The sequence below is a fragment of the Macrobrachium rosenbergii genome, chromosome 5 (genome assembly GCF_040412425.1).
Source record: "Macrobrachium rosenbergii isolate ZJJX-2024 chromosome 5, ASM4041242v1, whole genome shotgun sequence".
NCBI classification, from domain to species: domain Eukaryota; kingdom Metazoa; phylum Arthropoda; class Malacostraca; order Decapoda; family Palaemonidae; genus Macrobrachium; species Macrobrachium rosenbergii.
In genome coordinates this window covers 11,773,094-11,788,757 of record NC_089745.1, presented here as the reverse complement: position 1 = coordinate 11,788,757, position 15,664 = coordinate 11,773,094, and the positions used below count along the sequence as shown (strand labels likewise).

The 15,664-nt window shown below is 35.0% G+C and overlaps 1 protein-coding gene across 1 annotated transcript; it reads left to right on the top strand.

The window, feature by feature from the left end:
* The first annotated feature begins 3,126 nt into the window (after positions 1–3,126).
* LOC136839064 (glutamate receptor ionotropic, delta-1-like) lies at positions 3,127–15,448 on the top strand. The gene is made up of 11 exons (XM_067104727.1): positions 3,127–3,255; positions 3,647–3,837; positions 4,784–5,026; positions 5,682–5,809; positions 5,960–6,081; positions 7,110–7,353; positions 9,167–9,312; positions 11,238–11,355; positions 13,200–13,368; positions 14,077–14,206; positions 15,317–15,448. The coding sequence occupies exons 1-11, from the start codon at positions 3,127–3,129 to the stop codon at positions 15,446–15,448; spliced, it is 1,752 nt and encodes a 583-aa protein (XP_066960828.1).
* Positions 15,449–15,664: the final 216 nt, after the last annotated feature.

Genomic DNA, 15,664 nt, shown 5'->3' with positions numbered 1-15,664 from the left:
ATCACCAGAAATAAATTCCTCTAATTTTTCATTGGCCGGCCGGAGACTCGAACTCGGGCTTAGCAGAGTGCTAGCCGAGAACTGTACAGACTCGTCCAAAGAGGATAAGAAGGTTTGAAAGGTGTAACAGGAGGCAAACAACGCAGTTGCACTATGAAACAATTGTTAGGAGAGGGTGGAAAGTCAGATGGAAGAAAGAATATGAACTGAGGTACAGTCACAGTAATGAAAGAGGTCGCAGCCAGGGGCCGAAGGGATGCTGCAAATACCCTTAAGCAATGGCTACAGTGCACCACGTGTGGTGCACTGTTGGCATTACCCACCCTAAGGGGAAAAACAATTCAAGAAAAATGCAGAATTCAAATGTATAACTGGCATGAACACTCCGTTCATACACACACGTTAATTTGAGTTTACTGTCGTCTAGTTGGCGTAAGTAAGCATAATTACGCAAATATAAAAAAAAAAAATTTTACGACTAGTTTACTCTCATTTAATAACTGACGTCTGCGATGTTACCAGAGTAAATTATGATGTCAAGTAAACAACAACAAAAAAAAAGACGAAAACTGAAAGATTTACCGTAAAACATAAAGTGAACAATTATGTCTACCTTCCTTTGTTTCAGGTGGGCTTGAAAACCTCCAATAATGAACATAAACCCGAGAAAACTGCTAGGTAAGTGAGACACCTTTCATTAACCTACTTTAACGGGTCCGTCTCCCAATCTTTCCTTCCTTCCTTCCCGAAATAAGCAACGTTTGCAATTAAAGCCCTTATTAGGCTTTGCAGGAACTGACCTACATCTGATGCGTTCTGCATATTCTTAGAAGGAATAAGGTTCTGAGTGACGGTAACGGTTGCACTACTTCGTAATTGTTTTATCATCCTTATCTTCTGATAAATGAGGAAGTTTATATCTACCTATATATTTATTATAACTATCAATATATGTACACATACATACATATATATATAATAATATATATATATATATATATATATATATATATATATATATATATATATATATATATATATATATATATATATTATATTATATTATATACATATAATATATATATAAGCTGATGGATGTAAAGGTGAAAAGAGTACTGAATGGGTATATTATTACATGGTTGAATTAAAAGTTTTTTCTTCTCTGGAGCCACTCCTTGCTCGAGGAAACAGCTTAATGCAGGTATATATATACATATATATATATATATATATATATATATATATATATATATATATATATATATATATATACTGTATATGTGTGTGTGTGTGTGTGTGTGCTGGTGTATGCAAGCAGGCACATTTGTAGTTGGTGACCTCGAAGGTAAATGAAACATAATAACGTTTATAATCAAGTCCTGCTGTGTTATTTTTATATTTTCTTTAATTTTTTTTATTTATATTCGCCTCCATTTAAGGTATGTGCTTGCTTTTGGCAAACTGTGATTACTCAGCGGGATCTCTCTCATTCAGGGATAACAAATCCCTTGCGCTACAAGAGACACCAACAGGCGGAACTCAGGTCAGGTGAGTCTCCAATGGAGTTTTTTTTTTTTTTTTGCCTCTTGTCCATATATATTTTATATTGTGTAATTGTTATGTACGCTGAATGTACATAGAACATACATACATGCACACATACACACACACACATATATAATATACTTTATGTACGTACGTATGTATGTATATATGTCCAGGTACACAGTAATTACACAATACAAAACAGACATGTGCAACATAATCCCCTTTTCTAGTCCAAGTCAAAAGAAAACAAGAAACAGAAAGGAAGAATAACTTCAGCATCTTAAAGATATGTGATACGAGCCAGGAAAAACAGAGACAGGATTCCAAAATCAATGAAACAGTGGATTTTCAAATTTCGACGAAGCAAACTCGGAAAGAGGTGGAAACAACAGAGAAGAGGGAAATAAAAAATGAATGACAGAATGGTACTGACATGTTCATATTATAACGATTTTATGGAGATTTATAATAAAAGGACGCAACACCAGAAGACGTAACTGAAATTGAAGTCCAGTAACCTCTGCTTTGTTTCTTCCAGTGTCATTTGGTTGAAGAGTGTCTTATCAATGCTGGCAACAGATGAAGACCGCGCAAGGCCTTGTTACTGCCACCTCTTGTACGATTATCACAACGCAGGTAAGTTTGGGAAGTTCTATCCATCCTAAAGTAATGTCATTCTAGGCGTTCTAAAGTACTGTAATTTTGATTATCCAGTTTATCCACTGCATCCATTTGCCGCAAAACACACGTCTACTTTTTTTTTAAAGTAGTATATCCACTGTACTTACATATGAATAGTAAGTATGCAAATTTTGCCATACATACGGAGGATGTGTGAAGAGCGGAACATCGCCTCAGGAAAGTTGTTAGCCCCTTTGGAGAGCAAAGCCCCCACGACTGATATAAAAAAAACTATACTCACCACGGAATGTGAATATAGTAATAATGCCAAGATAATTAAATGACCCTACTCCCACAAGCGTCTTAGCCCTAGCCAACCCGGTTTGGTTCTGTTGCGATGACGTAACACTTTTATATTCATTGGCACAAAACTTCATTAATTTTATCTTTTCTTTGATAATTGCCATAATTGCTTTTTCTTTTATTAAAACATATGCGATACTTGTCTATCTATATTTTTCATATGTAAATAGCGTTGAGCTCTTTATCAATATTCTTTAATAATCTAACCCGTTTTGCCAGTTTGTAATTTTCTGTACATAAAAATACGAGTTTTATTTCCTACTCTAGTCCTTACCGCAAGTGAACAGTAATTTTCACCCATAATGATAAAACGTAATTATATCTTTACTAACAGGGCTATTATTACCTATAGTTACCAATTACTCTTGCAAAATAATGATAATTCTAATGTCGAAGATGAAGTGAATTTCTCCATTCATTCCCTTTCAGATTTCGAGGCTTTCAGGGAAAGACTTAGTCAAAAGTACGAAGAGATCATGAGGCCGTGACACCACATATACTTGGTGAATGTGTTCAGTTGACTCTTATATAATAAAAGGTAATTTTACAGATGCAGCCAACTTCCTGTTGAGCTCTGCTGGAAGAAGATTCGATATGACTATTCTTAAGTACGACCCCACATCTGCAACAGCACTGAGTCAAGGATTGCGTTATGCCGTTTCTTCCGCGAAATATATATTAGTGTTCTGCTCTCCGACAGACGTGGTGAAAATCTTTCGAATGGTAAGTTTATGTGGATGATAATAATTATCGTCATCTGTACAGAGAGAATATCATTAATAATACTTTCATTATTATTTGATATCATCACTTTCTCGTGATCTTAATTGGAAAAATAAAGTCCGCAGTAGTGTGTATGTACAAGTATACTGATATGTACAGGAAGCTTGCGCTAAGTTGATCAGTTGGCGAAAGCTTCCTGTAGTATATATAGCAATATACTCGTACATACATACTTCCATTATTGGTACGCGTGATGCTGACATTATTATTATTATTATTATTATTATTATTATTATTATTATTATTATTATTATTATTAGCGTTGTTTTTGAGACGTCTGTTTTTTCCCTTTCAATTCCTAACCTATAATCATCACTAACATCATTTCCAGATCGGAGGAAAGGGACTGGAGCGTCACTCCGTCTTGTGGCTGATAATTCTCCAGGACAGAGACGAAAAACAAATGATAGTAGACCTCGAGAAGGTACTTCGAGAAGGAACTCGAGTCATCCTCGTCGTCGGATATTCCGAAGGAACAATTAAATTTCGATCAAGTTTTGTCAATCTCGAAGGAGCCGTTAGGTACGTCAGTGGCCGCATTGGCATAATATTAATTAACTATTATATTCAGGCGAGTATTACATTCCGAACCCGGTTACAAGATGGGGATTAAGCATGGTCTTAACACCTTGAAAAAGACAGGCGTTACTGAGGCTTGCAATAAACCTTAGAGATTTGCTGCAAGCGGCAACGGGTCGTATTGAGTGCTGAGAGACAGAAGACTTAATATCGACAAAAAAAATTATAAATGATATATATACTGGGTTTTTGGTGATCAGGTCGCTAGCCTCAAGCCCACGTCTTCACTAGTTAAGTTACATGACAATACTTGTCTAGCACAATTAGTTTACGTTTACCAATAGATCAGAATGGTGTAAAATGACGGTCTAGTTCAAATCAAAATAGATTTGATGACAAACCCCGATTTCATCTGCGGAAGGATAAGACTTAATTTGCTTCATGTAAGTCTGCAGTCTCAATATATGAAGATCTAAAATTGCTAATCATTTTGTATAAAGAGAGGATATTAAAGAGCAAATGTAAATGCTTTCTAATGAAAATAGATGGGTATTACAATATCCGTCTGCCTCAAGGTGTGAACTTGGAGTTATGCTTGGCCTTCGAAACTAACCACCGGACAGGGAACCGTTTTTTAAAGACTTCACCAAAGCCCATTAGAAACAACCCGAGAAATTTCTGCACTATTTACCCATTCATTTCTGCCCCTCTCCTTGCCTTTCCTTGTCTTCGGTAATTACAGTTCTATCATACCGTCTGGCATGTTAGCCAAATATACGCAAGTGTCCTAGAATATAGAGCATAGAAAGATATGCCTAGCTTATGGAACGTCAACTCTTGTAATTGTAAGTCTCTATTTACAATTTAGAGATACTCCAGATTGAGTAAATAACATCATCACCCTGAAATGCCAGAGTAAATTACAGTAAACATTTGCATTATGTTACAGGTTCCAGAAAACAGAAAATAAATACGGCAATGCCAGCCAAAAGGACACCATGCCAGGCTTTTTGAAACTGACCAGTTCATCGCGTGACCCCCAGATGACAGGGCGTGAGCTTGTATTAGCTGCCAATGACAACTGGCCCTTCTTTGGAATCGGGAGAGGACCCGGATCCCGCGGTGGCAGGAAACTAAACGTAGGGATAGATGTCAGCATTATAAACACCCTCAGCTCGTCTCTCAACTTCACGTTCGTATTTTCGTTTTAGAGTTTACACGTAATAATGTCGCTTCGGCAGACGGTTTACTTAAATGGATAACGTTGCTCCTGGATCTACTTGAATCAGTCAGCTAAAATTTTTCTGTCATGTTACATTTTACCGATTATGTCGATTAAGCTTGGGTGTTGTACACGCATAAACAAATACTGGAGTAATATTCACACATACGAGGCATGTAGGCTCTGTGCATATACGCACGCACACACACACACACACACACGCAAAGACGCACACAAAGACATGCCATTAAGCTTTGTCTTGCATGTACTGTGCATGCATGCATATATATATATATATAATTTTTATATATATATATATATATTATATATATATATATATATATATATATATATATATATATATATAAAAATATATATATGTATATACATATAAATGTGTGTGCATGCAAGACAAGGATTAATGGCGCAACATACAAATGGCAATGACCTGTTGCTGATGAGCCTTCTGTGCGTGTGTAAAAACCGGTTAACTTTAAAGTATGAATGTGGCAGTGACTGTTGTGTTTGTTTTTTCTCTGGGGTCACCTTTCTTAGGAGACGCTGATTAATGTTGAAAAAAAATAACTTTATATACCTTATCGTATCTTCTTTCTTTCATCGTCAGGTACAGAGTAGTGAGCCCTGCTGACGGCAAGTGGGGAGGGCCACTGCCCAACGGTACAGTGATCGGGCTCATTGGTATGGTGAACCGACATGAAGCAGACCTTGCAATATGCGAGATTACCGTTACGAGTAATTAGTGATTCATGTACTGTTTTCCGGTTATGTCATTCTGATAACATAGGGCTCTTAATTAATTCAAGTTTCACTCGTTCCCAGACCATATGAACCAGTTATGAAGACTGACTCACTAAGAATGAATCCTCTTTTGCCCGGATTCAGGTGGCAGGGAGAGCGTCGTGGACTTCACTAATCCTTACTATCAAGAGTCGATTACGCTGATCTCGAGAGCACCAGCAGAAAAGAGCAGGACTTTCGCAGTTTTCTCTCCTTTCACCGTTCAGGTAAAGCTCGGTGACTATATGGTTCTTATTCTAGCCACGAGAGAATCAAGTTGACCTTTATTAACATTTATTACTCTTGAGGATTCGTCGAAGCTCCTCCCCACTCAAACAAGAATTAAATTGACTCTCACTCACCCTAACGACTTCTTGGGTCTCAGTGTATCATATTTCCGCTCATATTAGACTCATAAGGCGGTTGCAAGTTCCCAATCATTTATTTTTAGGAAATGATGACTAGTCCCATCCCCAACAACTGACCATATTCACCGCCACATTATTACAATACGATTGACCGCTTCTTACGCCTACACAGAAGGCTAATCAGAATTACTCCAAAGCCCTTTTCCAGCAAGAATATGCTAAAACTCGAGTTTTCATGCATGCACTCTCTGAAATAACAAAATAATATTCACGATACAACTTCATCCACCTTAATGCAACTAGATAACTAAACATCCTAATGAATGAGCTGCAAAGATTTATTGAAGATTTCTTAAGGAGACATTAAAATATGTGATCCTAACCTCTGGGTTTTTCTCAAATCCATAAATGAAAGTACAACCTCTTACAAAACTTTAAAGCCATTTTTGTTTTAACTTTCGAATTCACTAGTTCGAAATTTGAGTAATTCAAGGTTAAGAGACAATATTTACTAAGAAGTTGATACAATCAATCGCTACCTCTAAAACGAATTTTACTAAAGGCATAAAATGGAATTAAGTGACAAACAGAAAATCATGAGACGAAATTTATTTTTAAATCTTATCAAGAACATAATTAATTTAATAGCAGCTAGAATAAGAATAGTTCGCTCTAATTTTGGATTTGCTTAAACTTCTTTACCCGCTAGTTTAAAATCTGTGGTAAACCAAAGGTCACGAGACAAAATCTAATGGAACAATAATAATAATGATAATATATTAGGCTTAATTACTGGCAGAATATAAATCTTTCATCTCAGAGCTAGTTTTGCTGGAACGTTATGAAAAACAAAAACGTACTCGTTGTTTTTATCAACTATACATCAGGTATGGATCATCATAGTGGTATCGTGCTTGGCAATGGGTCCAATACTGAGGCTCGAGTACAAGGTCTTAGCTGCTTGCCAGAGGGAGAAAGAGATCCCAAGAAAAGAGACCCAGCTTTCGAGTTCCACTTATGCCTTCAACATGTTCAGGAGTCTGATGCTCCAGGGAAACCCCATAGAGACTCCTCGCTGGTCGCGCCGGTTCATTTTCTACTTCTGGTATATATTTTGCTTGATGGTGTCCGGTGAGTGATCAGTTCATTAATGACTGATTTGACTCTTATCCTTTTTGCATCCACAGGTTCCTTTTTCAGTGTATATGCATAAATGCCCAATCATCTCGTATGAACAGACCAAAGCATTCAAGGTATGTTTACCGTTGATAACATGGTTTTTGAGAAAATGTTATTGTGTTCTGCTCTAGGAAGCTAGAATAGGTTTCAGAGGGAATCCTGTGTATGATGGGACTTCTGTTTCACTTAGCCAAGAAACTAATTAACAGAATGGTCAACTTACGGCTGTAAGTAGCGAAACAACATCAGATTAACATACAACTGGACAAAAAACATTTTAACACTACAAAGGGACCCATATTGGTCAAACGTGCTCCCTTAAATTCAGAATCCGCAAAAATCCAATCGAATCTCAAAGTCCAATCTGCTCTTCCTTTATTCATGCCCATCCATGCATACAATTTCTCCGAAATCCACAGGTATCATTTCCAAAGACATACAGACACACCAAAAATCGATGGTGACTGCAATAACCTCAGCTAAACCTCGTTAATGCATGTAAAATATTACGAGAATTGCCTGAAGCATCTCAAATGACTTAGAAGTCTACATTTTACAACGTGCAATTTGTTATCACTGAACTCAAGATACTTTGTTATTTATCATAATTTTCAAATGTAAAAAACCGTTGCTGGTTTTGATTTATGAAAAAATGGTTCCATTTAATAATTCGCTTCCCTCAGATGTGAATTCAAACAGTAATAGACAATTGTCAGAAAATCTGTCATATTTCGAAGTACAATGCCCTTGAGCCGAGATTTATACTTTTTAACGAAAGACAGTTGAAATCTACGAATTTTCTCCATCATTAGATAAGTTAATCATAATTCCCAGAGGGAAGATCAAGATTAAAGCTGGATTTTTAGGCAGTTGGTTAATCTAAACTAATTCCCTGTTATTGGCGGAACTTAAACTCTAACACTAAAACATTTTTGGTCTCTTGGAATCAGAAGTTTTAGATAACTAATGCTCTTGTACGATTTCCCTACTAATGAAATTTCTGGTTACTTTTGTATTCATGACTCCCAGTCTTGTAATCTGATACATTTTCATTTGTGACTTTAACCCATGTATTCAGATACCTTTACACCCAACCATGAAGTCAGGTACATTTTCGTACATGTCTTAGGCCCATGTAATCACATAAATTCACAAACACACTTTCCAGCCATATAACCAGATATTTTAAAACCCACTTGAACCAGTCATGTAATCAACAACTTTCATTTATATGTTCCTGCCAAGTAAGCACACCATTTTACACCCATGTCTTCCAGCCACAAAATCATATCCTTTTAAATCTCCATCTCAGAGACTGTAATTAGATATTTCTGCATTCGTGATCATTTCAGACCACATCTTCCAGCCATGCAATCAACTATTTTTGTATTTATGCAAAAATCCCTTACTTTTACACCCACACCATCAAGCCATGTTATCGGGTACTTTTACAGTAATGACTTCCAGCCAGGTAAACAGATACCTTGAAAGCCACATCTGTTAACTATGTAATCGTATAATTTTTCATTCATAACTTTCTGCCACGCAATCCCTTTAATTTAGATATCCACAGCCCAGCTATTTAACCAGATACATTTACAATCATGTCTTAAAGACATGTTATCAGATACTTTTACATTCACTTCACCTAGCCATGTAATCATATACTTTTACGTTCACATCTCCCAGCCATGTAACCAGATAATTTTACATTCACATTTCCCAGCAATGTAATCACAGGTATTTTAACATTCCCATATTCCAGCCCTGTACTCTGGAACCCTTACAGCAGTGCTAGCCATTCCTGCCTACGAGAAGCCTGTAGATTCCTTAAATGACCTTCCTAAAGCTATTAAAGATGGATATACCCTAGGGACAGTGAAGGATTCCAGCCTAGAATTCCTGTTCAAGGTAAATGAACATCTACATGTAATGAATGAAGTTGTTGCATAGAAAAATAACAAGATTTCCATATATACATATATATATGTACATGAATAACTACGTATATATATGTATATACACAGTATGGGTATCAGTTTACATTTTGGCATTTATTTTTTTAAATGTATTTTCCTAGGTTACATTATTCACCCATGATACCATTTCATAATTGCAATGAAGAGAAACGAAATTATGTTAACCCATTCTGAGGTTTCTTACGAAGGTCAAACAGTCAAAGTTTAACTGGTTATTTCACTTTCAGCCTTCAATTACAATAAAATAAATTAGCAATGATTTACGAGCTTTAAGCATGCGCGCCATCCGGAAATGCAACGACAATGAGGTAATGATATATATACATACATATACATATTTAAATACATATATATGTATATATGATACATATGTATTCTATATATATATACTATATATATATATATATATATATATATATATATATATATATATATATATATATATATATATATATATATATATATATATATATATATATATATATATATGTCTTTGGGCATAGTCTGCCTGGTAAGTACCCGTGAGGGGATTCTGGTCTGTGCTTTTGCTACAACATTCTTCCATTTCCTTTTTCCTTATCTTTTCTTCAGGGTTAAACTTCTGAAGATAAGACAAAATAAGCATCCATTTATTATCTTTATACTGAAAGCTTTTTCTGTTATTAAATCATCATGGTAATTTCACAAAGAAATTTCAATTGTTATATTGTCGCAGAGTAGTCATAAGCAAAAAATTTTAAATCAGAGAATATGTGAAAATTAAATATGGAACTATATGCATGGTCTTATTTTTCGTTCAAATCCACTATATATACTGTATATATATATATATATATATATATATATATATATATATATATATATATATATATATATATATATATATATATATACATACATACATACATACATACAGCATATAAAAACAACTGTGTATGCATGCGTGTTTAGTATCAAATGTAGGTTACTGCATTTTTGAGTCAGGCCACCCTAGGGAAGAAGCGGTGTATACTCTAGACCAGGGTTGGCCATTTTAACCAAATGGTTTAAACCATGGTTTAAACCAGTAAAAAAACGTTTTTTTTTTTTTGGTTTTTATGTTTTTTTAAAGCTTTTAATGTTTTTTTTTATTTTTCGTGTTTTTTTTTCTTTAGGTCTTCATGCTTCCTCCACAACTTTTTTGAGATAAAATTAATTTTTTGGTACTTAACATAATGTTTAACCTACTAGTACATTCAAAGTCATATCTTAGAACATAGTATTTGTGTTACAAAACCATACATGACATAAGAAGTAACTAAACATATTAATACTAGTGGTAAACTTCAGATATTTAGGTTAAAAGAAATTGGTGAATAATTTGATTTTTTTTAACACAAAAGAGGCACTGTATACATAAACAAAAATAAATATAAATCAAATAAACAAAAAATGTACAAAAATAAATACCACTTGGTGATTGATATCAAATAAACGAAAAATGTACAAAAATAAATACCATTAACTGAAGTATTTCATATAACCAAAGATTTTGACTTGTAACTAAAGTGTTAGAATTTCTACGAGATATGGAGATAAATGATAATGGAAACTTTAATTTTTTTTTTAATACTTACAATGTATGGATAATGGTATGTCAAACATATATAGGCACACAGATTTGTGCGAATATCATCTAAATATCTGAAGTTTTATACTGGGTAGCACAGGAATTAATTTAACTAAATAAACCAGAAAAAAACCATATTCTATGGTTTAAACAAAAAAAACATGGTTTTTTTTTTTTTAACCATTGGTTTTTGCCAACCCTGTTCTAAACGCAAAAAAAATAATCTTTTCTATGGTTTATTTTTCCAGGAGGCGAAGGAAGGCATTTATCAAGAAGTCTGGAAGTTGTTCAACAACGTTGACAGGTCCAAGAGCTTCGTTGATTTGCCTGAACAAGGATTTGACAAGGTTGGTTATACGCACACAAGTTACAGATGCACAAACATTTATAGATAGTCGTGACGTATGACAGAGAGTAGAAAAAGCTTAACCTGGTTTACATGAACCTAGAAAATCCTCAAGATGGGACTGATAGAGATGCATTATACGGGGTTAAAAAGTTAAGTATACCTTAGTTTAACCAGACCCCTGAACTGATTAACAGCTCTCCTAGGGCTGGCCCGAAGGACTAGATTTATTTTACGTGGCTAAGAACCAATTGGTTACCTAGCAGCAGGACCTACAGCTTATTGTGGAATCCGAACCACATTACAGCAAGAAATGAATTTCTACCACCAGAAATAAATTCCTCTTATTCTTCATTGGCCAGTGGGGGATTCGAACTCGCGGCCAGCAGAGTGCTAGCTGAGAACGGAACCCACTCTCCCAACGAGGAACTATTGTATTGAGGATGTATGGCATAGATGGTAATTTGTTAAGTACGTGTATAGGGTATGCATATGACTTTTATTGAAGACCATAATCAAACTTACCCATATTAGGAAATACTGCACATATGAGTAAACGGAATCCAATGAAAAATTTTAAAACATAAAAAAATGGGTACTCTCTATCAAAAATTATCTTAGAAAGAAGCAAACATCATTGAAAATCACACGTTAAAATTTGAGTGAAACATTTTTATGTAACATCATTTTTATTTAAACTAATAAGACGTTAAGAAAACATCGTTCGTAGAGGTTTTTATTACAATGCCTGTCTGAAAAATGTCTATCATTTTCCTGAGTGAGCAGCTTCCAATAGCAATGTTGACAGAACAGTTCCCGATAACGTTCATATTCGAGTAGTTCCAACCGAATTATTTTTACAAACCAATTCCGTAAGCAATAAAATTCTTAAATCAGCAATTCCCGCTATAATTCCTGTGCTAACAACTCCTATTAAAATTCATGACCGAGGAATTACGAATACCATATCTAAATAAAACTTTTGACTGCTATGTCCAGTATAATTCCTCAGCAAATATTTCCAAATGAAATTATTGGTTAGGCAATTGTAAATCTTAAGGAATGGACGAGTATAACGTAATTATAAAAGTCTGAAAGAAAAACATATTGCGTGGTATCTCTCTCTCTCTCTCTCTCTCTCTCTCTCTCTACAGGATCTAGGTGCGACGGAATTTTTACAACGGAATTTTTACAAAGAAGCGCATGACTGTAATGAAGAAAAACACACGATTTGAAGGGCTTACTCACAAACTGGTTAACAAAATAACTGAAAGAATATTATGAAACCCTTTTGTTGGGTGTCTCTTATATCTGACATCATTCTGTGGGTGTGTATATATTTATATAAATATATATATATATATATATATATATATATATATATATATATATATATATATATATTATATTTATATTATATATATATATATATACATATGTGTATATACTATATTTCCATGTGCATGAGAGAGAGAGAGAGAGAGAGAGAGAGAGAGAGAGAGAGAGAGAGAGAGAGAGAGAGAGAGAGAGAGAGAGAGAGAGAGAGATTCTAATTTGTCTTATATATATATATATATATATATATATATATAGAGAGAGAGAGAGAGAGAGAGAGAGAGAGAGAGAGAGAGAGAGAGAGAGAGAGAGAGAGAGAGAGAGAGAGAGAGCGGAAAGTAAATTAGTAAATCGCAAAACACCCACAGTGCATTAGATCTTATGACGAAGGCATAAAAATTACTTGATTATATCTAAGTTTGCAGCATTTAAGTTTAAATCTAAGTTTAAATCTAAGCAATTTCTTCTGTCTCCTCCCTCCCCTCCCCCCATCACCGCCTCCAAAACAAACACCCCTCTCCCCGTGCAGGTTCTTCAAGGAAAGTTCGTCTTCATCTCGCCCAAGGCTTGCTTCTGAAATCTTTTGCCAGAAAGAGAGGCAGGAGGAAATTCTACTTTGCCCGACAGAACTTCTACCCACAAGGTTACGGTATTGCGTGCACGAGTGGGTCCCCATTCAAAAAGACATTTGACCGAAAGTAAGTGTTGACTGGGTAGGCTATCTGCTATGACAGTAACTGAGAATTTGTTTCTTTTCACACGCGTCCGCCTCATGTTATTGTCGTGGGATTTCACACGGCTCTTGAGGGCAATTAACCGAGCATTAATCTATAATTTACTCAATAGCGCACATTTTACACACACTCACACGCACACTCAAACAAACACACAAAACACACACACATGTGTATATGTATATATGTATATATATATATATATATATATATATATATATATATATATATATATATATATATATATATATATAGAAAGACAAAATCCACGAAAGAAGGAGAAACAATGGAGTGCTGCGCTCTATTGTTTCTCTTTCCTTCGTAGATTATGTCTTTATTTATATAATCATCACGTTTCATATTTTGTTATTCAGTTATATAGACATACATACATATATATATATATATATATATATATATATATATATATATATATTTATTTATATATATATTATATATATATATATATATATATATATATATAATATATATATATATATATATATATATATATATATATATATATAATATATATATATATATATATATATATATAAACATATGAGCAGCGAGCATTTCAATCTTACGGTATATCAAATGTAAATATAGGACGCAAATAATGCAACAACAAAAACGATAAGCTTGATAGATAAACTGTTACTTCATCTCCAGGTTGGCGAGGATGGTAGAGGCAGGTCTGATCATTAAATGGGCCACAGACGAAGCTCAGAAGGTGTCGATGATGACTCCAAGTAACGAAGAAGGACCCGACCAACTAGCCATCACCCTCCAACACCTCCAGGTTGGGATGAAATTTTCCGAGTTGATTGGAGATGTCACTTGTCATTTTTGGACAAGAGATATATTATCAAACCTTTAAGGATGAACCCCGTAGTTTGGTAGTGTCGTCAGTGCACCTCACGCGGTGCACTGTGGGCATTACTTAAGGTTCTTCGCAGCGTCCCTTCGGCCACTAGCTGCAACCCCTTTCGTTCCTTTTACTGTACCTCCATTCATAATCACTTTCTTCCGTCTTACTGTCCACACTCTTCCAACAATTGTTTCGTAGTGCAACTGCGAGGTTTTCCTCCTGTTGCACTTTTCAAACCTTTCTAATCTTAATTTATCTTTCAGCGCTGAATGACCTCATAGGTCCCAGCGCCAGGCTGGCCTAAATCCTATACCCCTATACTCCTATACTACTGTGGGCATTACCTTTCTTCCAGCTTGCTGTCCAGCCGCCCCAATTCCCTCTTTTCTCTGTTCTAAGCACTGAATGGCTAAAGTGCCCTAGTGCTTGGCTTTATGGCCTAATTTTCATAAATTAACTTTTCATGAATCAATATATTAATATTCATAGAATTTCTAAAACACGCTCCTGTTCTTGTCAACATATCCGACTATGTATCTGTTATAGAATAGAGCAGAATAGAATATATAATTTATGCTAGAGGCCAAGCGCTCGAACTTATGAGGTCATTCAGCGCTGAAACAGAAACTGACAGTAAAAAGGTTTGAAAGGTGTAACAAGAGGAAAACTTCGCAGTTGCACTATGAATCATTTGTTAGCAGCGAGTGGAAAGTACGATGGAAGAAAGAGAATATGACCGGAGGTACAGTCAAAGGATTGCAAGGGATTGCAGCTAGGGTCGAAGGGAAGCTGCAAAGAACCTAAAGTAATGCCTACAGTGCACCGCATGAGATGCACTGACGGCACTAACCCTACACTAATGTCTGTTATAATCATTAGTTAAGGGCATGAACATATTGGAAATTGATACTATAATCAGAATTTATAATTATCTACTATCCATATGTAAAACTACTAAGATTATATGAAACAGAAACTATACTTAGAATAGGAAATTCTATAATGAATTTTGATCCTCGTAATTTAAATTTGATTTTTCAGGCGGCCTTCTTTGTGCTTATGCTGGGATACCTTATTGCAGCGCTGGCACTGGTGATCGAGAACATTCATAAACGACATTTTGGAATGGCTGCTGATGAGGAAGAGGAAATCGATAAAGATAAACAGCAGTGATTGCACGAAATATTATCATTATGAGTGATACATTATATATACTGTATATATATATATATATATATATATATATATATATATATATATATATATATATATATATATATGCATTAGATATTAAGATGAAAATGCCCTCGACTGAATTCTTTGGATGCAGACGGTCAGAGAGAGGTTTGGTGTTAGTGTACAAAGGTGGAAGTGTGAGCAGTTCATGAT

Excerpts from the sequence above, each read along its gene's own strand:
- LOC136839064 (XM_067104727.1), top strand. The coding sequence starts at position 3,127 with ATGACTATTCTTAAGTACGACCCCACATCTGCAACAGCACTGAGTCAA. Across the intron at positions 5,027-5,681 it reads AGCTCGTCTCTCAACTTCAC|GTACAGAGTAGTGAGCCCTG; the intron begins GTTCGTATTTTC and ends TTTCATCGTCAG. Across the intron at positions 6,082-7,109 it reads TCTCTCCTTTCACCGTTCAG|GTATGGATCATCATAGTGGT; the intron begins GTAAAGCTCGGT and ends ACTATACATCAG.